The 25786-nt window shown below is 37.5% G+C and overlaps 1 protein-coding gene across 1 annotated transcript in view; it reads right to left on the bottom strand.

Annotated features, from left to right (window-relative positions):
• TANC2 (tetratricopeptide repeat, ankyrin repeat and coiled-coil containing 2) overlaps positions 1-25786 on the bottom strand; it is a 251137-nt gene that overhangs the window by 80827 nt on the left and 144524 nt on the right. Inside the window, exon 9 of the mRNA XM_081110818.1 lies at positions 18706-18831. Coding sequence (XP_080966944.1) covers positions 18706-18831 — 126 coding nt within the window. The remainder of the gene's footprint in view (positions 1-18705; positions 18832-25786) is intronic.

The following is a 25786-nucleotide window of genomic DNA, read 5'->3' as shown; positions in this document are numbered from 1 at the left end:
GGGGAGATGCAGAGTTGGGAGTTCCTGGGCAAGAGACCAGACTATGGCGGGTCTTTACTAATCAGCAAGGGCATATTTCAATATTTAACAACCAATATGGCCATACCAGTATATACCAGTCCTGTGGAAAAGCAAAGCAAAGTTTCTTTAAAAAAATACCAATGAAAACAGAAATTCCTTTAAGTTCATGATTTTATATATATACATATATTAAAGGAAGCAAAGCCTCTAAAAGCTGATGGTTTAAAAGGTCTTAAGCAGACAAGGAAGTAGAAACCAAACTTTCACCTAATGTCTTTGCACTTGTACTAATTGTATTCATGCCAATTAAAAAAAAGATTTTTGACTTATATACACCTGTCTTGGGGATGAATCTTTATTGCTTTTCTGTGTTTATGTAGTTGTGGGATGTGCTAAGGGCCAAGTAGGAGTTCTACTTTCAATAGTTCTCTAAAAAAGTATAATAGATGTGACTTGGTTTTAGAGATCAACCTTCTAATTGTACTGATGGTAAAAAGAAGCCCTGCCTGACCTCTCTTATCTGAGTTAAATGCCTTCCCCCATAACTATTCTGAGAGTAGCTCTAAGATGTATCATTTTATCTGTTTGTATCTTTAACTTAGCACAGTGCTTTAAAACACAGTAGGTGTTCAATAAATACATACTGAAAGAATCAATTAAAAATAAGGTATGACACTCTAAACCAGGGGTGGGCAAACTTTTTGACTCGAGGGCCACAATGGGTTCTTAAACTGGACCGGAGGGCCGGAACAAAAGCATGGATGGAGTGTTTGTGTGAACTAATATAAATTCAAAGTAAACATCATTACATAAAAGGGTACGGTCTTTTTTTTTTTTTTAGTTTTATTCATTTCAAACGGGCCGGATCCGGCCTGCGGGCCGTAGTTTGCCCACGGCTGCTCTAAACCCATTTTGTATTTTTTTAAAATAAGGGCCAGGAGGTGGGAATGAGAACAGGAGAAAAGGAAATCATAAAGGTGGTAATGAGATCTATGTATACTGCTTTTATAATTCTAAAACATACCTAAACCACTTATACATCATAAAATGAGATCTAGAGATGGCAGCTTACTTAAGAAAAATACATAAGCATGCATATATGTACACTCTCATTTAAAACTGTCTGAAATCCATTAGAAAGATAACAGCATTTTATAAAAGGATAACAATTCCAAAAGTAGTGCAAATAATTAAAAATATAAAGCCAAACTCTAATAATAGAAGCAAATAGTTTCCTATATCAGTTTAAAATGTCCTCAAATTTCACTTAAAAAATAAAGGGCTGTGGAGATACAGCTACATGGTAACTTATAATTTCCTAATTCACATCTCTTTGCCAAAACTTACCCTTTTAAAATCCATAACTATAATCAGAGCTCAGTGAAAATTAGACTATAACTTCCTAAAAATATTCTTTTAAATTCTAGTGTCTTATAGCTAATAGATTCTATTTTACTTTTCGTAAGCATTATTTTATGAGCTATAATTCACATACCATAAAATTCACCCTTTTAAAGTATACAATTTAGTGGTTTTTAGTATATTCCAGGCCCTGGCAATCAGAGACTTTCTCTCTTTACAGACTTGCTTATTCTGGACATTACACACAAAAGTTATCATATAATATGTGGCATTTTGCATCTGGCTTCCTTCACCTACCATAATATCTTTGAGGTTCATTTTTGTTATAGCATATATTGGTACTTCATTCATTTTTATTGCCAAATAATATTCTATTGTATGCCTCTAGCACATTTTTTTTAATCCATTTATCAGCTGAAGAACATCTGGGTTGTTTCCACTTTTTAACTATTATGAATCATGCTGCTATGAACACTCGTGTACAAGTTTTTGTGTACATATGTTTTTAATTCTGTTGGGCATATATCTAGAAATGGTATTGCTGGGTCATATGAAAACTCTATATTTAACTTTTTTTTACATATAAAATATATTTTGATTTTTCATAGAGAAGAAGGAGAGGGATAGAGCGTTAGAAACATCCATGAGAGAGAAACATGGATTCAGCTGCCTCCTGCACACTCCCTACTGGGGATTTGCCCACAACCAAGGTACATGCCCTTGACCAGCATCGAAACTGGGACCCTTCAGTCCGCAGGCTGACGCTCTATCCACTGAGCCAAACCTTAGGTTAGGGCTATATTTAACTTTTTGAGAAACTGCCAAACTGTTGTATTTTATTTTTTGCTATTTTTTACAGAATACATATTCACTATAGAAAATTTAGGATTATTAAACAAATAATGCCCTAGCTCAGCGGTCACCAACCGGTGGTCCGTGGACCACTGGTAGTCGGTGAGGTCTGAAAGGTTGGCGACCGTCCCCCTAGCTAGTTTGGCTCAGTGGATAGAGTGTCAGCCTGTGGACTGAAGGGTTCTGGGTTTGATTCCAGTGCCCGGGTTGCGGGCTCAATCCCTAGTAGGGGGTGTGCAGGAGGCAGCCGATAAATAATTCTCTCTCATCATTGATGTTTCTATCTCTCTCTCCATCTCCCTTCCTCTCTGAAATCAATAAAAAAAGCCAACCACCACCAACAACAAAATAATAGTGTTCCCTCTAGCCAGAGAGAAATACTATTCATATACTATATATTCTGAGTTTTATCTGTACCATGTACACTTATTTTACAAACAAAAAATGGGATCATATGATAAAAACTGTTTCATAATTTGCCTTTATCACTTAGCAATTCCAGAGTTCTGAAAAAGTTGATTCTGTCAGACGTGCCAGCTTCATGGTTGCTTCAGTGGAGGGACTGATTATTGCAGTGCCTTACTTCACCATTTTCCATGATGTCATTTGATAGCAGGGGCTGCTAAACCCTCATGGGGTTTCCTGGGTATCTGAGTGCCCTTGCTGGGCAGACACTTAGACAAACATCTGAGCTCTGGCTGAACAGTCACAGGACTCCCAGCGAGGAAGGAGAAAACAGAACATCAGTTGGCTTGAGATGAGTCTGATTATGCCTAGAGAGACTAAGCTCACACAGAACTTAGGGAACACAGAACTGGTTTCAGAACCAGAATTAAAACCCAATTCTGACTCTGAAATTCAGGCTTTCCCTATTATATTATGTTGCAACTGCTCTATAGTATGTAACTATTAAATCTTAAAGTGACATGAGTTCTCCAACTGATGACCAGAATTGATAGGCTTAGCTGACTTGTTAAACTCTCTTCTTTATCCTTCACTTCTCCTGTGCTTCCCTTTAGGAATTGCATGCTTCATAAGAGATGACCTTTTCAGAGAGAGAAGAGCTACCCAGGGACACTCAGTTGCTTTCTAAACTAACTTATCTGTTCAGGTCTAAGATTACTTTATATGGTGCATCAAAACGGACTTTCATGGCCTGGCCTGAGGATTGACCCATGCACCAAGAGGTCATCAGTTTGATTCCCTGCGGGCTCGATCCCCAGTAGAGGGTGTACAGGAAGCAGCCGATCAATGTTTCTGACATCAATGTTTCTCTCTTCTTCTCCCTTCCTCTCTGTTTAAAACCAATAAAAACATATTTTTTAAAAGGGACTTTCATTAATATGACTAATGTGAATTTATAATATTGAATAATTATAGACTCAATTTAATTGCTTAAATTTTTTGGAAAAATTCGATTAACTTGTTCTCATGTTAACATAATCGCTCATCATATTTTATTCTACTGAGAAAGAAAGCTTTGACATTTAAAAGTTATTTTAAAATTTTTCTAAAAATGTAATCAATTCACAGAAACCTCAAAGGAAGAACAGACAAAATTAGCCCAGTACCATATGGTAAAACAACTGTAGATACCAAGAACAGCCTAGAAATGATTTCTGTACCTCTGAAACTGAGGCTTTTGTCAGATCAGTATATTAAAAGAAAGCCATACTTCTTATATACCAAGAGTAAAGTCAGGGCATATGAATAAGAAAGCATTTTGGTCTGTATTGTAGGACATGTATGTAATGGATATTCACTGTGGAGTTCATATTCCTAAATATATGTTTCTTTGCTTGGGATATCAACTAGTTTTCAAGAGATTTTCTAAGGCAGAAACCACTGAAATAATCCAGTAAGAAATTACCACAGCAACTATAGCTGAGCTAAGGGAAAAAGATGAGCTGATCCATACCATTTAGTAACAGATGTGGCTTTCTTACCCTTGGAATTCAAGAAGTGGCAGTCCCGGAGAAGACAGACCATACCATCCTTCTCAAAACATGCCAATAAGGTATACTGCAATTTACTTTGAATTGTAAAAAATAATGGGTGGATAAAGAAAGGGACAGATGGATAGATATGTGACAAAATAATATAGCAAAATGTTAATGAAATGATCAAGGTGGTAGGTATATGGGTGTTAATTGTAGAATTCTTTCATTATTTTACATCCAAAAAATTTCCTAATAAAATGTTGAAGGAAAAAATACAAAAAGGAAAAACATTACAATAGGGCACAAAAATCAGACAAGCTTTGGATAGCTGTTTTTAAAAGGGATTTAATAACCACTCTAGACTCAGATAAGTGTATGCATCTCTTCAGTGCAAATTAGGCTCACAGCAGACAAATAAATTCTCTCTAGGAAACAGTCTCTGTGAGACTTCAATAAGTATAATTACATATCTAGGCTTATAGTAAAAACTGACCTTTATTAACTAAGGCGAAGAGTAAACATTTAAAAAACAAAAGTGCATTAAGGCTAACAGATCCACTAGCCCAAATGCAAATATAAACAGCTGCAGCAAGAAGAGAAGGGAAAGGGGAAGTGGGGGCAAAAGAACTCTAACTGGATTTAGACTAAAGCATATTTACTCATGGAAAACAACTATGAATCATCATAAAAGAAGTCAGTCACAGGACTGGCAGGAGAAAGGGTAGTGTGTAACACAGCCAAGGTCTGGTGCAAACAGGAGCAGAGTTGTATTTCCTCACATTCTCTCATAATGACTGTAAAGTCTAGCCTGGAAGCACCTCTGTTCCTCAGAACAAAAGATAACTTTTTAGGGTTCATGCCATGCATGCTATTCTCTACACAGAGGAGAGGAAAAACACGTGCTTCAGAAAAAACCTGGTATCACATTAGCACCAAACATAAGTAAAAAAAAAGACATGCTTCCCCCCTTCCCCCCCCCCCCCCCCGCCCCTTAAAAAATACTTAAACCACGGAATGGGCTCATTGTCCACTGAATTTCCAGAAAGCTCACTCTCCCATTATAGGAGTCAAATCTCTTTAGGGTCTGCTGTTTATTCGTGGTGCTCTTGAACAGGACTACAGTAGGCAGCTCTTCCTACCTCCAGAAATGAGTTTTTGAAGAATGTCCTAAAGGACAACCTAAAGATAATAGTCTGAGATATGTTCATTCCAGATAACTTCTCTCTGTGTGTGTTTTTTAAAAAAGATTAAATAAAGCAGAATCACTTTTTGGGTCGGCAGTAAAGTGGGTAAAACTGTGGACTCAGAGCCAGATGCCTCAGTTTGCATCTTGTCTCTGTTACTCACTAGCTGTGTGACCTTAGGATGGTTACTTAGGTTCTCAATATCTCAGTTTTCCTCATTTTAAAATCAGGGATAACAATGATTCTGTGAGGATTACATAAATTCATGCACGTAACAGACCTAGGACAGTGTCTGGCTGTTAACTGCTATCACTATTCATATTATCAAGCCAAAAAAGATATCTAGTGTAACCATAATCACCCCCCTCCAACACACACTTAAAATAAAAATATTGAGAACCTACATAGCCCTCTTCCCTTTGAGGCTTCTAACTTATCTCCTTTCACTACCCAACATGTTGAAAGAGCCATGCTTGCTATCTTCATGTACACAACAATAACTCATTCTAGCCTGGCCTCCTTCAATTTTACTCTTCAGAAATTCTTTTGGTTAAAGTCACTAAAGACTTTCTAACTGTTAATTCCAATAACTTATTTTCAGCCTTCATGCTTCTAATTCACTCCTCAGTATTCAACAGTTTTAACTAAGCCCCATTTTTTTAAAAAAAAATATATTTTATTGATTTTCCACAGAGAGGAAGGGAGAGAGATAGAGAGTTAGAAACATCGATGAGAGAGAAACATCGATCACTGCCTCCTGCACATCCCCCACTGGGGATGTGCCCGCAACCCAGGTACATGCCCCTGACCGGAATCGAACCCGGGACCCTTCAGTCCGCAAGCCGACGCTCTATCCACTGAGCCAAACCGGTTTCGGCTCCCATTTTTTTTGAAATACATTCCCTTCTTGGGCTTAAGATGACACTTTTTTCTAGTTCTCCTGATGTATCTTTTAATGATTCCTCCTCTTCTGCACATCCCTAAAATATTGTCATTCCTAGGTTAATTCATATAAACAGCCAGCAAATATATGTATCTGACACGATTATGTTAACACCAACACTTCTATTCTCATATCTCATCAACTTACCCTACCACAATTACCCAACCTATTAAGTCCTTATTAACTAGTACAGTTCTTATCATATAGTATGTATATTCAGTAACATTTAGTAAGTGAAATCATGAATGAAAATAGTGAATATTGATTTTCCATTCTCAAAGAAATATAGATAGACTTGGTTTTATTAGAACAGGATGGTTAGGGGAAGGCAGTTATAGGATGCAAACCCAGGTCTTTGAAAAATCACTGCTCTGTATTAAGATAATAAAAGGAAATAGCTCATTTGTTTGCCACTTTTCAGGGATACACTCTTGTTTAAAGGCTACTGTCATAAACATTAAATAACAAGACAGTTGGGGAAGAAAAACTATCATTTCCCAGCTTTGTGTATAACATAAGCAAGGTCTGGATGCTGGCCAAGGTACTGACAAAGAATAGCATTCTCACAGGAAGCTGGGAGAAAAGAAGAAATGTGCCTTAGAGTTAGTGTCCAGAGGGGACAGGATACATTTTTTTAAAGACTAATTTTCTTTCTTTTTTTAAAGAAAAGTTACACACATTCATTTGGGTAACTAAGGTCTTACTAATGTGAGATTTACTATTGTGCATTTACTTTTTCATTATTATAGGTACAGTAGGTATTTTAGCTCACAGAGAACACAATTTAACTACCAAGAAAGTCGTTTTCTAATGAGAGATGGATTTATGCTCTGGTCCACCTGATCTATTAATTTTCTTTTTAAAAATTTGACATGAATTTTCACTTCTGGCCAAGATGGAATAACAAGGACCAGATTTACCCTCCCACTTAAAACAACCCCCAAACAAACAAGTACACCTCTAGACAAAATATATAAAATAAAGGTCTTAAAGACACTAGACATAGGCAATGAAAAATAGTCTCCTCTGAGAAAAGAAAAACAAATAAGACAAACCATATGCCACTTATAGCCTTGAGAAAATTTCCAGGCCATGACGGGGGAGGGAGACCTAGGTAGATTCTGGCTGACTCCCCTAGTTGAGGAGATGAAGCTGAGAACCCAGGCAGACCAAGGTAGCAACTGTTAAGAGGACAGAGTACTGGGAAGGAGAGATCTGCACAGAAATAATCCTGAAGATTTGTGGAGCATAACCCTTGAGTAATCAACAAAGTACTGATGTGTATAAGAAAACCACCCAAGACAAAGTAAAGACCTACCCAAGAGGATTAGAGAGAAGAGTGCTCACCTAGGGCTTACATAGGGCCAGGAACTGCTTACATAGGGCCAGGAACAGTGCCTCTTCCTACTGTCAGAATGAAAAAATTCACAATATACAGGACAGTGGGTAGGATATCCAGAAAGATCTTGTCTCAATAATCCTATATAATAAAAGGCTAATATGTAAATTGTCCCCTCGGGAGTTCGACTGCCTGGGAGTTCGACTGCTCGCTATGATGTAAGCTGACCACTAGGGGACGGCACAGAACGACGGAAGTCCCCGGGGGAAGGAAGGCCTCAATTGGCCCTGATCACCAGCCAGGCCAAGGGACCCTACCTGTGCACGAATTTCGTGCACTGGGCCTCTAGTACAGACTAATGAGACCTCTAATAAATATTGTTCCAGTTCTATTCAACAAATCTTAAATGTAAGACCCAAAAGTAATCATACTGTTTCCAAATAACTTAATATTCCAGACAGAAATTAAAGAATATTTATAGAAATACAAAAACATCCAACACCCAATGAGTTTGAATTCACAATGTCAGGCATCCAAACAAAGATTATTGGACATGCAAAAAAGCAGGAAAATATCAACCATAATTAGCAGAAAGATCAATCAACTGAAACTGACCCAGAATTGACAGAGATATTAGAATTAGCAGAGAAAGGTATTAAAACAGTGACAATATTCTACAGGTTCAAAAGTAGGGACATGCGAGATAAAAAAGATCAAAACTTAACTTCTAGAGAAAAAAGATACAACAAAAGAAATGAAAAACACACTAAATAAGAATAGTGACATTACAGAAAATGAGTGACCTTGAAGAGATAGGTGTAAAAACTATCCCAAATTAAACATACAGAGAAAAAAGAATCCTCTGAAATAAAAAGAGCATCAGTGACTGAGACAATTCCAAGTGGCCAAATATAGGTGTAACTGAAGTTACTGAAGGGGTAGGGAAGGGGAAACAGAAAATATATTTAAAGAAATAATGGATGGCTACGACATTTCCAAATTTGATGAAAACTATAAACTCACTGATCCAAAAAGCTCAATGAGCCTCAAGTGCAAGATATATGAAGAAAATGACACCAAGGCACATTATAATTACCTGGTAAGTTGTTCAAAACAAGTGATGAAGAGAAGATCTTAAAAGCGCTCAGAGAATAAAAAGACACATTAAGTACAGAGGAACAAAAATAATGAGAGCAGATTTCTAAGAAACAATGCAAATGAGAAAGCAGATCTGCAACTTTAAATTATAAAAAGAAAAACCTGTCAACCTAGAATTCTATACTCAGTGAAAATGTCTTTCAAAAATAGTGATGGCCCAAGCCAGTTTTGCTCAGTGGATAGAGCATCGGCCTGGACTGAAGGGTCCCAGGTTTGATTCCTGTCAAGGGCCACATGCCTGGGTTGTGGGCTCAATCCCCAGTAGGGGGTGTGCAGGAAACAGCCAATCAATGATTCTCTCTCATCATTGATGTTTCTATCTCTCTCCCCCTCCCTTCCTCTCTGAAATAAAAACATATTAAAAAAAATAGTGATGAATTTTTTCAGCTTTTATATGTCTGACAAAGTCTTTATCACCAGTAGATCCACAATACAAGTTATGTTAAAAGAAGTCTGTCAGGTAGAAGAAAAATTATACCAGATAGAAACATGGATTAACACAGAGAAATGAACTGCATCAGAAATGGTGACTAAATGGGTTAATATATAATATTTTTCCTTATTTTTAAAAACTCTTAAATAGATAACTGTCTTTTATATGGTGGAACTTATAACATTTATATAAGTAAAATGTCTAACAACAATAACATAAAGGCTGGGAGGAGAGAAATAAAAATAGATTATTGTGCAGAAAACAATTCACATAACGGTTTTAGGCTGCTACCATTAGAGAGCCTGTTTGTAAGGCTGGCTCTTACCTGAAATCTCAGAGTATGAATTTCAAAAAGATTCCTACCATTGCCCAGAACTAATAAGAGTAAATTGCTATGCCTAAATTGTTTGTACAAACAATATAGTTTGTACTGAACATCTGCATTTTTTCTGGGAATCTGGAATTTTGGTATGTTTTAGGCAAGACGGTCTATAGACCAGACCCCAGCAAAAATCTTGGGCATTGAATCCCTAATGAGCTTTCCTGGCAGACAACCTTTCACATGTATTACCACAGTTGTTGCTAAAGGAATTAAGTGCATACCATGTGACTTCATTGAGAGAGGATACTTGGAGGCTGTGTCTGGTTTCCTCTGGACTATGTCCCATGTGCCTTTTCCCTTTGCTGATTTAGTTTTGTATCCTTTCACTGTAATAAGGCATAGCTATGGAAATGACTATATGTTGAGTACTGTGAGTTCTCCTAATGAATCATTAAACCTAGGGGACACCCCTAACACAAGTATTATAAAAGCCTTATGCTCTACATGAAATGGTATATAACTTGAGGGTATACTATAATAAATTAAATCTATATACTAAAAATAATAAAGCAACCGCATACCAAAACCAAACAATATGAAGAGTATAGCTAATTAACTAAAAACATAATATAGACTCATAAAAATACTCAATTCAAAAAATGGGATGGAAAAGGGAAATGCAAGAAAATAAAGAACAGATGGAAAAAAAGGAAAGCAAATATCAAAATGAAAGATTGAAAACTGCCCAAGTAAAAATATTAGCTTTTCTTAAGTATCAATAGGGTTCATTTTAAAGCTAATAGCCTTGGGTGGTTTGGCTTAGTGGATAGAGCACTGGCCTGTGGACTGAAGGGTCCCAGGTTCGATTCCAGTCAAGGGCACATGCCTGGGTTACAGACTCGATCCCAAGTAGGGGGCATGCAGGAGGCAGCTGATCAATGGTTTTCTCTCATCCTTGATATTTCTCTCTCTCTCTCCCTCTCTGAAATCAATAAAAATATGTTAAAAAAATAAAGCTAATAACAAACCATAACCTGTCTTTTCCAAAACTACATTTTTATTTTTCTAGGTTCTGTACTAGACAAGGATGATAGCAATGATAACTATAAGACAGAGAAATGACATTATCTGAGCTGCATTTCAGAAAGATTAATTTGGCAGCCAGGCATTAGTTTGATTAAAATATGGAAAGATCAGAGTAGGGAGACAAGTTAATTAGCTGTATTAAGGATGGATAATAGGGCCCGGCTGGTGTGGCTCGGCGGTTGAGCATTGACCCATGAATCAAGAGGTCACTAGTTTGATTCCAATTCAGGGCACATGCCCGGTTGCAGGCTTGATCCCCAGTAAGGGGCATGCAAGAGGCAGCCAATCAATGATGTTCCTCTCTCATTGATGTTTCTATCTCTCCATCCCTCTCCCTTTCTCTAAAAACCAATAAAAACATTAAACAAACAAAAAGAATGAATAGGGAAGAATATGAGAAAATCAGGCAACATAAAAGCCTAGGCAGTGACCCTAACTTAACTCTGGTGCCATGTCACATGTAGAAATTTTTTGATATTTGCAACCATAGTAAAACAAAGACTTATATTTTTGATATTTATTTTATATATTTAAATGCCATTTAACAAAGAAAAATCAACCAAAAAAATGAGTTCGCGTGTCACCTCTGACACGTGTGTCACAGGTTTGCCATCACTGGCCTAGATATAGGAGATAATGAAGATGGTGATTCAAAGCTGAATCCAGGACTTAAAGTCTGAATGAGAAGAAAATTGGGGTACTACTAATAGAAATAAGAAAGTAGGAGTTGTTTTGGGCTAATGAATCACTGGGGTGGCCTCTCTGATCATAGCCCCTGATGAAAGGCAGCCATCTTGGAATCAGTGTTTATATGCAACTCTGTTTCCTATCCCTTTTTGTATTATACTAGAGGCCCGATGCATGATATTCGTGCAAGGGTCTCTGCTGCGGCCCCCACCCACTGCTGCCGTGGCCAGGGGGCTTCTACCGCCTCTGCCTCAGCCCCGACCCGCTGTGGCTTTGTCCAGAAGGAAGGACGTCTGGTTTTATTAGCATATTACACTTTTATTATTATTATTTTTTAAAAAATATATTCTATTGATTTTTTTACAGAGAGGAAGGGAGAAGGAGAGAAATAGAGAGTTAGAAACAACAATGAGAGAGAAACATCGATTCAGCTGCCTTCTGCACACCTCCCACTGGGGATGTGCCTGCAACCAAGGTACATGCCCTTGACCAGAATTGAACCTGGGACCCTTCAGTCCGCAGGCCGACGCTCTATCCCCTGAGCCAAACCTGTCAGAGCACACTTTTATTATTATAGACTAGAGGCCTGGTGCACAAAATTCGTGCAAGGGGGAGGAGGGGTCCCTCAGCCCGGCCTGCAGCCTCTTGCAATCTGGGACCCCTTGGGGGATGTCTGACTGCCAGGATAGGGCCTAAACCGGCAGTTGGACATCCCTCTTACAATCCGGGACCACTGGCTCCTAACCACTTGCCTGCCTGCCTGATCGCCCCTAACTGCTTGCCTGACTGCCTGATTGCCCCTAACTGCCTCTGACTCGGCCCCCACTGCTGCGGCTTTGTTTGGAAGGACATCCAGAATGACGTCTGGAAGGTCGTTTGGCTGTCCAGTCTAATTAGCATATTACGCTTTTATTATTACAGATTGTCTATGACATAGTATTGTATGGTGTTTATGAGCACAGGCTCGGGTGTTTGTCAAATAAATGAATCTGGGCACTGCCAATTACTAGACATGTAACCTTAAGCAAGTTATTAACCTCCCTAAGCCTCAGTTCCCTTATTACCACTACTTACATCAAAGAGTTGTGAGGATTAAATAAGAACATGTTTAAAGCTCTTAGCACTATGTCTATAAAGAACAAGCACTCCAAAAAATCTAAGTTATCACTTTTTTTTATGTTTAAAGTGTCTCATCCTCAACATTTGTCTTAGTGTTTTAAGAAGTCCACTGTATTCTATTAATGTGGGGCTTATTTTACTCTGGAAAATAATACTTTCAGTCTCTGAATAACATGCATATTGAATTTCAGTTTTTGACAGTGGTTTTCTAGGACATTTTTTTTAGAACAATGTGGAGTCATTGCTGAATGGAATTTTCAACAAGGGAACAAAAATATTTGAAAAACAGTAAAAGAAATAGGGAAAATTCAATTTTCCCAAATATTGCCACTTTTTACATTTCCTCACATTTAATACCACAAAATATAGGGGAAATATAAAAACAGTAAAGCTTTTAAAATGTGAAACATTTAATAATTATATAACTATGTCAACATAATTTTGTGCTATTACATTACTGGTCTTGAAGCTGAGACATAAGTTTTATTTTTATTGGGGCAACAAAACTCATTAATTAATTAAAATTAAGATTGAAAGTTTTTAAGTGGTGAACTAGCTATGGTCCTACAAGGACATTCTGCAGTTCGGTATCTCACTAGCATTTGGGGAAGTGATCCCACTAAAAAGGGTTTTATATACTATAAAATGGGAACGCTTAGATCATCGCACTGAAACAAAAAGTGTTTTGCAAAATGTTACCTAAGTAAATTTAGTAACATTATGGCACTTTAATAAGATTTAGTTACTTTTGGAGAAAATAATGATAGAAAGATTAACTGGGAAATGGATTCTTGAAATCTAATTTAGATCAAAACATCAAAATGGCTTAATGGTTACTTATTTTTTTTTTTATTGCATTTAAGTCATTTAAAATATTTTCAGTGATTTATTCTTACAGAAGCAAATAAGACTGGTTTATATACAAACCAAATCTGGAGCTACTTTAACAAGTAGTGATCAGCTTAAAAAAAAAAAAATCATAGCCAGACTACTCCAAAAAGTATAAATTAGTTTCTAGAAGACATTCAAAGGCATCCAGTTTGAGTACCATATTTTCAAATTTTAAAGTGCTCTGCAAAAGAATTCACATACTAGTAAAGCTTACAATCTACCCATCTAATATTATATATAGGCAATTATGTGCAAGCAACATTATCTCTGGATTTTGAATTTACCTAAAAAGAAAGAAATTTAATCTTGTAAAAATAAAACAATGAATAATGAGACAGAAAACACTGATGGAAATATTCTCTTGTAAATGTGAGAGCCAGTCAGGCAATGATCAAGATGACTAAGCAACCTGAAGGATGTATGACTCAGTGGGCTATTGCAAGAGTATTAGCTTCATGACATGCATCTTAGTCATCTTCATAAAGGATTCATTGTTTTGGAAAAGTAAGGGACTAAAAAATGGTGTGAAGCACTAATTTTATTAGATAAAAATTGAATTATTTGCTTAGATAAAGCCAAGTTAACTGTGGCAGGGTCAATTTCACATAAATTCTGCCAATGAATTGGAATACCATTTGCAATTATGCCCTCCAATCTAGAATCTATTAAAGCACCTAACTAAACCCAGTGCCTATGAATGGCCATTTATATAATGGGATTTAGTAAAAGTCCTAAGGAAGCAACATATTTTGAGAAATAAGTTTTAATTAGGATTGTGTAATCTCTTCAAGCAGAATAGTGATTATGATTTAATATCAGGAAGGTTAGAGACTTATCATTAATAATTTGTTGCTAATTTACCCCACGTAGTTCATATTCAAAGTCATTATGCTATATTTTGTTTTGTGTATTTTAACTCTCCCTGCTTTCCTTTACATATTCTATCATAAGGTTTATTATAATAGTATTTGTCCATGAAAGCCAACAACCTCTCCCCTCCTTTTACTAGGCAGCAAAATTAGCTTGTCTTTCTCTGTGGAATAGAGATGCCATTAAGATGGTCAGAAACAATGAGAGGTTTCAGGTGGATAATTTCTAGCATAACTCCACATTAACACAATGATGATTACATTTTAAAAATGAATCCCCAATTTTAAAAACGGAAGTTAAAAATTTAGTAAGGTTTCAAATTAATATCTGTCAAGGACATTAGGCTCTGGGATTAGAAAAGGCACTGGCAGAAGTTTAGCCAGTTGTATACTCGCACTATCTTCCGTAACTATCATTAAAGCTCAAGCCCGTAGGTGATTCACAGCTAGGAATCTCATATCTTGTTGCAATAGGATCCAGGACAGTGCACTTATGTGACCTTGTCTCCTTTGTTGGGCCAGGTCCCTAGAAACATCAATTTTGGTAGAACAACTGTTCAAAACAGCTATCTTAAGAAGTATAGAAATTTTACTAATGAAGTAAATGTTAATACCCCACTTGAACACCCAAATTCTAGCTCAGATGTTACCCCAGAAATTTCTGTTTCAGCAGTCAAGACTACCATTATGATCAAACAATTGCAGTGACTATTAAGGTAATTATTAAATGAACAATGCCTGTACTCTTAAACCACATTCCTGATCAACTTCTAACCAATTTGCAAATTGCAATTTTTTGCATTCTGTAAACAGACGGAATGGTCCCTAAAGCATAAAGCTTACCTTCAATTAAAATGATAACCTCTGCATCAATGGTTCTTGAAATGTGATCTGGGGACCACAGTATTCTCAAGATACTTTCAGGGGGTTCAAAAAGTCAAAACTATGTGCATAATGCTAAGACATCCTTTGTCTTTTTCCATTCTCATTCTCTGATAGTGTATGGTGAAATTTTCCATAGCTTACCTGATGTTAACACCAATGGGTTTACTATTGTTTTTTTTTAAAAAAGATATTTTTAAAAATTCTGTTTTAATTTCTAATATGGTCAATATCAATAGACATAACTCATACATACAGGCGTTTTATGGTCCTCAATACTTCCTAAAGTGTGTAGAGGGGTCCTGGAACCAAAAGAGTTTGAGAATCACTGCTCTAAACAGAATAGTGCAAGACTGCCTGTATGAAGCACCAAATAAATCCTTGCCACCTCTTTAGATATATATTCAAGGAATATTATTTCAGATAATCTCTATACTTGGAATCAGTAAATTTAGTACCTACTGGATACACTACAGAGGATCCAGGGTCATTTAAACCAGAACTCTGGTTTAAAAACTGTATCATGATTTGTTTGAGTAATATTTCAAAATATAGAAAGATATACCTCAATGTAGAAAGATACATTTTAATTTATACTAAAAAAAGGTTTTTAATCACTTTACTATACTATTTTTTTCTGGGTAAAGTTGTTTTACTCCAACCATAACCTGAAGAAGAAAAAGATATAAAACTGAACAATGACTGCAATTTGCATGTCCCTTTAAACAAAATTAGAAAGAATAATGTAACACGTTTTTAAAAAATTATGCTAGGAAAGCAATATGATTCATTTTTACAATAAAGTGCAATGTTTTGGATATAATGATAAAAAATTATGAAAGTTTGCCAAGCAGGTCTATGGAAACATGAGGAAAGTGTGTCCAAGTTTGCTTTCCTTTCTTGCTAATGTGTTTTATGTCATTTCATAAGCTATAGAGTACATTTGTAAATAGTAATCAAGATAACATGTTACCCTTTGAGGAACAATTTTGTCCAGGGCCTCAAAGTTCTAAATTAAAGTATGCTTATTTTAGAAGGCAAAATACTGCTTAGTAAACATCCAGTAACTTATGGATTAATGCATTCATCTGGATGGCATGTACTAACCATTTAGACTGCAAAAAGGAAACCTTTTGAAAGAAAAGACAACTTTAAGGAACTGACATTCTAATATTATAGTACCATTATCAGTGAACAAATTCCATCTCTAAGTGTTAATGTAAACAATAAGTTGAGATACCATCTGTAAGAGTATAAAATTAGTTTTGTTAAGGGATGTATTATTTAAGCAGAGATTCCTAAAGACTTAGGCATGCTTTGAAAAAAAATCTTTGTATGTACTTTGGTTTTACTGAATATTCAGGCTGAAGCTCAATGCAATGAAAAAGATTTTTTGTTGTATTCTAGATACAACTGATATCTGTGTGTAAACATCAAGCTCAGTAAAATGCATCTGTCAGAGCTCTTACAAATCTTTAGATACTAGAAGCAGAAATGTCCCATCAAGTATCACTAGAACCCAGTATGAAGAGCTCACAAAAGCACACAGTTAAAACCTGTCAATTAATTTTGCTTTCTATCTATAATAATAAAAGTGTAACATGCTAATTAGACTGGACAGCTGAACAACCTTCCGGAAGTCCTTCTGGATGAAGCCGCCATGGCGGGGGCCGAGTCAGAGGCGGTTAGGGGTGATCAGGCAGGCAGATGAGCAGATAGGGGCATCAGGCAGGCAGGTGAGTGGTTAGGGGCGATCAGGCAGGCAGGTGAGCAGTTAGGGGCAATCAGGCAGGCAGGTGAGCGGTTAGGAGGCAGCAGTCCCAGATTGCGAGAGGGATGTCTGACTGCCAGTTTAGGCCTAATGCAGGAATCGGGCCTAAACTGGCAATCGGACATCCTCCGAGGGGTCCCAGATTGTGAGAGGGTACAGGTCGGGCTGAGGGACACCCCTGCCTCCATGCATGAATTTCGTGCATTGGGCCTCTAGTTTAGTATGAAATTCATTATTCATTGACTAGCAAAGCAGAAAATAAAATCAAGAATGTCAGTTTGTTTTACAGAAGTGAGATACATGGTGATGCCAATGTGGCAGATTTTAACCAAATCTGAACGTCTATATATCTATATATATAAAAGAGCAATATGCAAATTGGCTGAACGGCGGAACAACCAGAACGACTACTCAACCAGTCACTATGAGGCGCACCTATCACCTCTCGGTCCCTCCCCTGGGCCAGCAGGCTCCAATCCCCCGATGGTGAATGGGGATCTGGGGATGGGTGGTGGCGGGGGGCGGGGCTGGCTGCTGGCAGCTGGGGAAGATGGCCCTGATCACAGGCCAGGCCTAGGGACCATACCCGCACACAATTTCGTGCACTGGGCCTCTAGTAGATCAATATTTGTGTCCAATCTTCTTTAGTATTTCTATGCATCTGGCCTTGGAACAAATCATTTATTTAGTTTTCTGACTAAATTTATTCAGGCTTTGGACAGAATCAACTTACCAGCACTTAAGTATTATTTGACACAATACCACTTTTTGGGCTAGAAATACACTATTGCACATACCAAGCAACTAGTATGTGGCTAACTAAAGAAATGGCAAGCAGGATGGATAGAATTAAAAATAAAACTATGATTACTAGTATGACTAAGGCCATCAATTCACTATTGTTGATGAGAGGTACAATAATTGTTGCAATACAATCATTTGATGCTTTCAGTTGCCTACTCATCATTGAAAAACTGTCAGTATAATGACTTTCAGAATGGACAGCAGGTATGTATGATCCTTTTTTTGGTGTAAGTTACGCATTTTGGCAACATACGGATTTAGAATGGGGCACAGGACAAGGGTTAAGAAGGAGAACAAAAGCAAGATGAAAATAATCTGCAAAAGACCATTAAAAATATACTTAATGTAGTAGAGCTATGGATTACTACTAGGTACTAGAGAAAGCAGACCATCTATTAAGGCTATGAAAGACAGTTCAGATCACTTTGAGCAAACAAGAGGCACAAGCAGAGATACCAATAACAATCTCTCAACTAGCCCGTGGTTATAACAAAATGAAAGTCTTTAAAAAGATCAGGATCCTGATTGTAGAAACAAGAAGCATGCACAGAGAGTGTAAACAGGTACCTGAGTGGGAAACGGGTAAGTTTAGATGTTGCCAGGACAGGACTAGAAGCCCTGTCTAAAACTCCAAGAAATTAAAAGTACTACATGTCACTAGAAATGGCCACTAGAATGAACATGAAATAAATTATCTAGCAAAACACTGTTATCAGCACCAAGTTCATGCTGAAAATGGCTAGGATTGAATCTGGTCAACAATCACTTAGGAAATTCAAGGCTCTTAAATTATTATTAGATTATTTCCCTCATCACTACCAGCCCTTTCAGAATTTCAAGGAATCAATGCCAACACTTCTGTAAGTAGGTAATTACAATTCCGTTGTGCAATGTATTTGTATTTCTCTTCTATGGTGATATGTTCACTTCTTAAGATAGTTTTAAATAAGTGTAGAAATTGGCAACAAAGGAACTTTTTGCCTATTGTCCATTTCTATTTTCCCATGAACATCCCCAGATAAAGTAATCCTGTGGTTCTAACCTCTTAAATCCTGTTGTGTGCGAACACCACCCATGCTCTGTCTTGGCATTCGAAGAGAAGTTCTCAAAGGTGTATGTCTCTGCTCATCCAGGTAAGCCAGGTCCTCCAAGTGGGCAGAACTTGTGGCTGACAAGACAGAAGAGTTTAGTCAGAATACTTAAGTTTTAAAAACTTACTTTCAGTTAGTCTGTATCTCCCAAACGTTGGAATCAGAGCTTACTCCAGCAGATACATTTACCAACTGTTTGCTGAATTCAAAATCCTCATCAATGTCTAGAATATGGGCCAGGGAAACATGCCAACAGTTGTCTTCAGCTCCTTCATCACTATCAACTGCTTGAGCTTATGGAGAATACTAGCAACAAGTTGGCAAACCTTAGTACCTGATAACGAAGATTATTAGTTTTTGTTTCTTTTGAGGTCACAAATCCCATTACAGAATAAGATATAAACATCATCAATCAAGAAACCTTGTTTCAAATTATACTGAGTTATAAGAAAAACATGACATTTTATTTTCCACACTTTTCTTTCATGATAATTAAATATGTCCCTAGCTGGTTTGGCTCAGTGGATAGAGTGTTGGCCTGTGGACGGGAGGGTCCCGGGTTCGATTCCAGTCAAGGGCACATGCTAGGGTTGCAGCCTGATCCCCAGAAGGGGGTGTGCAGGAGGCAGCCGATCAATGATTCTCTTTCATCATTGATGTTTCTATCTCTATCTCCCTCTCCCTTCCTCTCTGATATCAATAAAAATATATTTTAAAAAAAGAATCAAATATGAAACCAATTTGTGTGTGTGTGTTTATGTACTGGAAAGGTGGGAACCTGAGACAATGGATAGAGAACTGCCAAATAGTATTTAGGAAACTGCCAATATCCATGAATTCCAAAAACATTCTGTTGCTATCTCAAGATAATCAAGTATTAAGGTCCTCCCATTCCACGTATAAATCCTTTAACTCCTAACGCAGCCACAAAAGAGAAAATAAATGGGATTGACACTGCCGAGTATTGAGAGCTGTTGGGCCCACTTAAAATGACCCAAAAAATGAAGAAACCAAGAACCAGAAAGCACTGAGACAGAATAGTTTTTAACAAAAAGGGGAAAAACTCTCAAACAGTTATTTAGAGCTTATAAATTTTTAATTAAACCATTAATTCAAATTGTTGCTATGTAAGATCTGTGCCAGGGGTAGGTTCAGTCATTCAATGACAGTTATTTACTGAGAACCTACCATATGCCAGGCACTGTTCTTGGTGCACTCCTTGGCTTAGTTGCCAGTTTACCTCTGATAAAGGCTTATTTTCCATCTCTTATTCATCTTTGCCATTTTCCTTCAACTCCCTGTTATTTATGGCTTTGAATAGCAATTAACCAACTGTTTTGAATGGGTGAGAAGAAGCAAAGTGAAATCACTTCTTGGCTTCTGAGATCCAATGAAGTATTATTGTCTATATCCCCAATCAAAATAAGACACAAACAACGATAACATAAGGTGAATTATGAACAGTGACACAAAAAAATTTACACAGAGCTCTATGAGCTAAGAGAGAAAAAAAACAGAGAAAACAGGAGAGAAGGAAGAAGAGAAAAAAATAGAACAAGTGCAAGAGATAAATATTCCCCCTCATCCTTCAATTACTGTAATTGTCTTGGTTACCTAGGTCTGTTGGAAACTCAGACAAAAGACTTACCAAGTTATGATACAGTTTCTATAAAAAAAATAAAGGGCTTTGAAAACTAGTCTCGGGAACTTGCACCAAGAAAGGGAAGTCAAATGCCACATTACTCCCCAGAGGGAGGACGAGAGTATCAGAGGAATAAAGATAATCTGGTTCTCAGCATTCTGAAATTCAAACTATCTAGAGTAGACAACTATCTAATCTTTTACTGAAAAACACTGGGGACAATGACTCTTACATCATTCCCACTGTATCTATGAATTAGTTCTTATGTTTAATACAATCCCTCCTGCTTTACCTAAAGTCTACTTTCTTTTTTTGGCTCTTTATCCATTAAAGGGAGCCCTCAGAGGTTCCGTCTGCACAGAGTCTTCCTTGGAGCTCAGAAATATTAGCATCAGTTGAGCAGGAGCCAGTTCACAGAGATATGAGTTTTAACTTTGTGGGGTCATTCCTCCAATCTTCTACGGTTTAACAATCTCAACCTCTTTTCCTGTTTCACAGGCTCAGAGGTGGTAGCTGCTTCCTGCAGTTGCTAAATCCATGATACCTCAGTAAATTACCCTTTCAGTGATTTAAAATCTAGTTAACAATTGTTCTCATGTCAAATTTTCTGTTAAAATACCTATGTGGCTTCTGTCTCCTGGCTAGCCTCTGACTGGTATATCATAGAAAATAAATGTCCAGCAATCCCTTTCTATGATGTTTATAATACAGAATTATCACAGCATGCAGATGTAAAAGGAATCTTAAAGGTCATCCAGTCTAGAGGTCAGCAAATTAAGGCCAGTGGATGAAATCTGGCTTGCTGCCTATCTTTGTAAGTCAAGTGTTATTGGAATATATACAGTCTTGCCTGTTTAAGTATTCATTTACAACAGAATTGAGTAGTTGTGGCAGAAGCCACTTGGCTTGCAAAGCCTAAAATACTAGCTGGTCTTTTAGTAAAAAAATCTGTTGATTCCAATCTAAACAAGTCCCCTCATTTTACAGATTAAGAGACAGTAAGAGTGGCCTGTCTAAAGTGAGTCCCTTTGGTAGAACCAGGCCTTGAAACCAGCATCTCAATCCAGTGAGTGTTATTTACATTGTACCCTCCTCCTCCTCCTTTTAAAGCTACACAAATCTAATTCTTTCTTAAAAGGCTTATTTTCCATCTCTTATTCATCTTTGCCATTTTCCTTCAACTCCCTGTTATTTATGGCTTTGAATAGCAAAAATCAAACTTAGGCCTTGCTAATGCAAAGTAATGATGCCTGGCATGTCACAGACTAATACATCTCTGCACTTCGAATATTTTCCACAGGAAGAAACAAAAGAATAAAGCCCCCATTTTTTTTAAAAATAAAGAAAGTCCTCATAACATACTTTTAAATCTGATAAACAGAAGAGTAACATAAAAAGATCAATGACAATGAGAATCTTTTATGCACATTAAAACAAAATTTAAAGTAAACCTTAACGGCCGGATGAGTGATTTAGTTACCATTATGGGAATATTAACGGCACAGTATATAATTTTAAAGCAAGATCCTAGCAGGGTACTATGTGCCAATACATTAAAATGGTTTGATATATTTTAATAAAAAGAATGAGAGTGTCTATTTCATTAATAGTAGGCAGAATGACATAGAAATATATAACATGGAGTGGAGCAAAAAGCTGTTACAAGAAAAAAGCCTTGAATCTATCCTTTTTTATGTATTATATCCTTCTTCAAATCTTTTAAAGATTAAACTAAGGGAGATATATACCTTGAGTATAAATTTAAATTAAAAAACATTTATATAATCCATTGACATTTCTTTGTATTAGAAAAAATCTCTGGCAAAGACTTTTAGCCACAGCCTGACTTTCTACATGTTCAACTTCTTAAATTCAATTAAGAGCTATTGGCAACTTAAAAAAATTTTTTTTAATTGATTTCAGAGAGGAAGGGAGAGGGAAAGAGAGATAGAAACATCATGATGAGAGAGAATCATTGATTGGGTGCCTCCTGCACATCCCTTACTGGGGATCAAGCCCACAATCCAGGCATGTGCCCAGATTGAGAACTGAACAGTGACTTCCTGGTTCATAGGTCAATGCTCAACCACTGAGCCACATTGGCCAGGCAACGTTCATAAAATATAAATTTTAGTGTGAACTTATGTTTTACTAAATTAACCTTTACTATAGTAATTCTTAGGAAAATGAACATCAATTTTTTTATTGATTTATTTAACAAAACAAAAAAATGCAGTAAAATATTTTGGAATTAGTACATTCCTCAATTTTGGACAGACGACATTAAAAGAAACATACAAACATTGCAATTACTGATCTGTATGAATAGTACATTCTTTCACAAATCCAAATACTCACGGGCAAAATGAACCTAAAAAAAAGCAGTGACACTGAATATCAAGTGCAACAGCTCTGAAGTCCTTATTCAGGGCTTACAGATCTGAAATCAGTCAATGCGGAACTACTGCTTCAATCTGAACTGCAGTTAAATATGGTTAATGTTTACCTAAGTTTATTAAAATATTCATTCTTTATCTTATGTTAGCAATTAAGATATTTTTGATGTCTACCACTATTTTCTTTATCAAATTAATCCAAAGTAATTTTATTGCCTTTTTCTTCATTAAATCATTATTTTCCTTTTTTAAGTTTCTGCTATTTTCAGTTTCTTTCTGCTTACCCATTTTCAAAAATCTTGTCCCTTCAAATGCCTTATTTAAAAGCATGAGAGTCAGGAGACATGAAACTCTGTTAGCTGTGTCTCTGTTCTACTAACTGTAGGTAGTTGTACTCTCCCTCAGAGTCACTCGAATCTTTTCCATTTACAAACCACTTTCTCAGAAAGAGTCTTGGTCATACTTTGTCAAATGGGATCTCACTCCTTGTCTAAATTTGCTCAGGCAAATACTTTTTCTGCTTCTCTGACTGATCCCTCAGTCAGATTAATTGCTTCTCCCTTTCAGCAACCACGTACAAATATTGCTGATTAGAACTTGTGCTATTCAGCTAGCTGTTTACATGTCTGTCTTCTCTTATTATTAAAAGGTTCTTGCCCTGGCCAGATGGGTCAGTTGGTTGGAACGTCAAACCATACACCTAAAGGTTGTGGGTTCAATTCCTAGTCAGGACACATACCTAGGTTTTGGGTTTCATCCCCAGTCAGGGTGCATGCGAATAGCAACCTATCGGTCTCTCTCTCTCTCTCTCACATCAATGCTTCTCTGACAATTAAGAAAAACATATCCTTGGGTGAGGATAAAAAAAATTATAGAAGGTTCTTGAGGACAAGAAGGCAACATCTGATTCATCTCTGATAACATTATCCCTTCAGAGTAAATCAGAGTGCCCAGTATGTAATGCTCAATACAAAATTGAATTCCAGACTAGTCCTATTTAGATTTAGAAATTTGACTGGCTCTATCCTTATCCTCCTCATTACTCTGCTTAATGCTTAACAGACATCACTATGGTAATATGCTTGGCTCCAACGATTCTATGTAATAAAAGCCTAATATGCAAATCAACTGAACAGTAGAATGGCAGGTGGAACAACCGGTCGCTATGATGTGCACTGACCACCAGGGGGCAGACACTCAACACAGGAGCTGCCCCCAGCCTGCAGGCCCCAGGCCAGCCAAGGCGGGTGCCAGCGGGGCCACCTGATTGCCCCGCCGGTTGCCCCAAAGATCGGCCCTGATTGCCAGCCAGGCCTAAGAACCCTACCCAGGCACGAATTTTGTGCATCGGGCCTCTAGTCTCTATATATAAAAGGCTAATATGCTAAGTGTCCCTCCAACCGTCCAACCAGTCGCTATGATGCGCACTGACCACCAAGAGGCAGACGCTCAATGCAGGAGATGCTGTGATACACACTGGCCATTTACAAAGAAACAGCACCATGGACCTGGCACTGACAAAGCAACACTTGTCTTCCCCAAATGGAACACAGGCCCCGCCACCACACTGGAGCGATAGCCCACCAAACTGCAGCCAACGCTGCCGAGACCCCATGACACAAAATGCGGCCCACAGCCCAGCCCAGCCTGGAAATAATTGCTGTGGGCATTGGGTAATGACATCAACAACACCCAGCTTCCTCTCCCTAGCGACTAGCCTCCTTGCAGTTTCTTTAGCCCAGGAACATGACTTCCTTTTTAGCTAGGTGCAAACATTTTACACTTTAACCAAATGTCTGTGAAGCATTTTCCCGTGTCTCATTTCATTTGATCCTCACAGAAGTTCTAGAATAGGTAGACAGGAGCCTCGGTAGAATCCTATTTTCTTTTCATTAGCTGGAAAGCGGAGACTTAGAAAGTTTAGAAACTTGACCTGACTGAAAAGAAGAAATGGTGGACCTTGAAAATGACTTCAGGTTTTCTCACTGCACAGAATATAGTCAAACACTGCTGCAGTTAAATATTTTACCCTTTGTTCTCCCTGTGTGATCTATAATAATAATCTGCTTCATGTTGATATTTACTGCTGTGTTGCTGACAATTACCTGAAAGAGAAGTTGGGGTGCTTCACTGGGCTGGAAAAAGTTTAGCTACATCAGAAAGCAGGTGTAATTAAGCAAGTTTATTCTATATCTATAAAAGGCTAAGTTGACTCGCACATGAGTGATCCATATAAAGCTCTTGCTGGTGCCAATCGCACATGTGTGTTTCGATCTGTCATTGTCAATCGTGAATTTGGTTGACACTTCTATTATAGAGAAAGAGAGAATATCTATATTAAAATGTTTCTTCTAATTAATTTCCTTTCAATGTGCATGAATCCGTGTACCAGGCCACTAGTGTTCATATAATCTTCCTTCAGGTACTCCCTTCAGATACTTTCTCTCTTTATTTGTGGGTGGTTAATCCTCACTTGAAGATACTTTTTCCCATTGATTTTTAGAGAGAGTGGGGGGTGGGGGAGAAAGAAACATCAATGTGAGAGAGACACACATCAGTTAGTTGCCTCCTGCACTCACCCCTGAACTGGAATCAAACCCTTGACCCTTCTGTCCTTGGGCTTATGCTCTAGCCATTGAACAAAATTGGTCAGGGCACTCAGGTACTCTCGATCTCTCTTTTAACTTTTCTCTAAAACACATGTCACTTTCTATCATACTATATAAATTATTTATTACTAGGGGCCCGGTGCACGAAGATTCGTGCCCTGGGGTGGGTCCCTCAGCCGGACCTGCACCCTCTCTAATCTGGGAGCCCTCAGGGGAGCTCTCGGGAGTTTCTGTCTGTCTTTGCAATCATATGAATGAATTGTCTGAGACCCCCAACCCAGTTTGGTTTGTTGCTCACAGAATAATAGAGGCTTTTTTTTTTTTTTCCTTTGCTTCATTGGTGGAAATTTCCTGGAAGTTTTAGGATATCTTCCCTTTAATTTTT

This window comes from Myotis nattereri (assembly GCF_964212035.1).
Source record: "Myotis nattereri genome assembly, chromosome: 16".
NCBI lineage: Eukaryota > Metazoa > Chordata > Mammalia > Chiroptera > Vespertilionidae > Myotis > Myotis nattereri.
The sequence above is the reverse complement of the archived record's forward strand: the minus strand, read 5'-3'. Positions and strand labels throughout refer to the sequence as shown.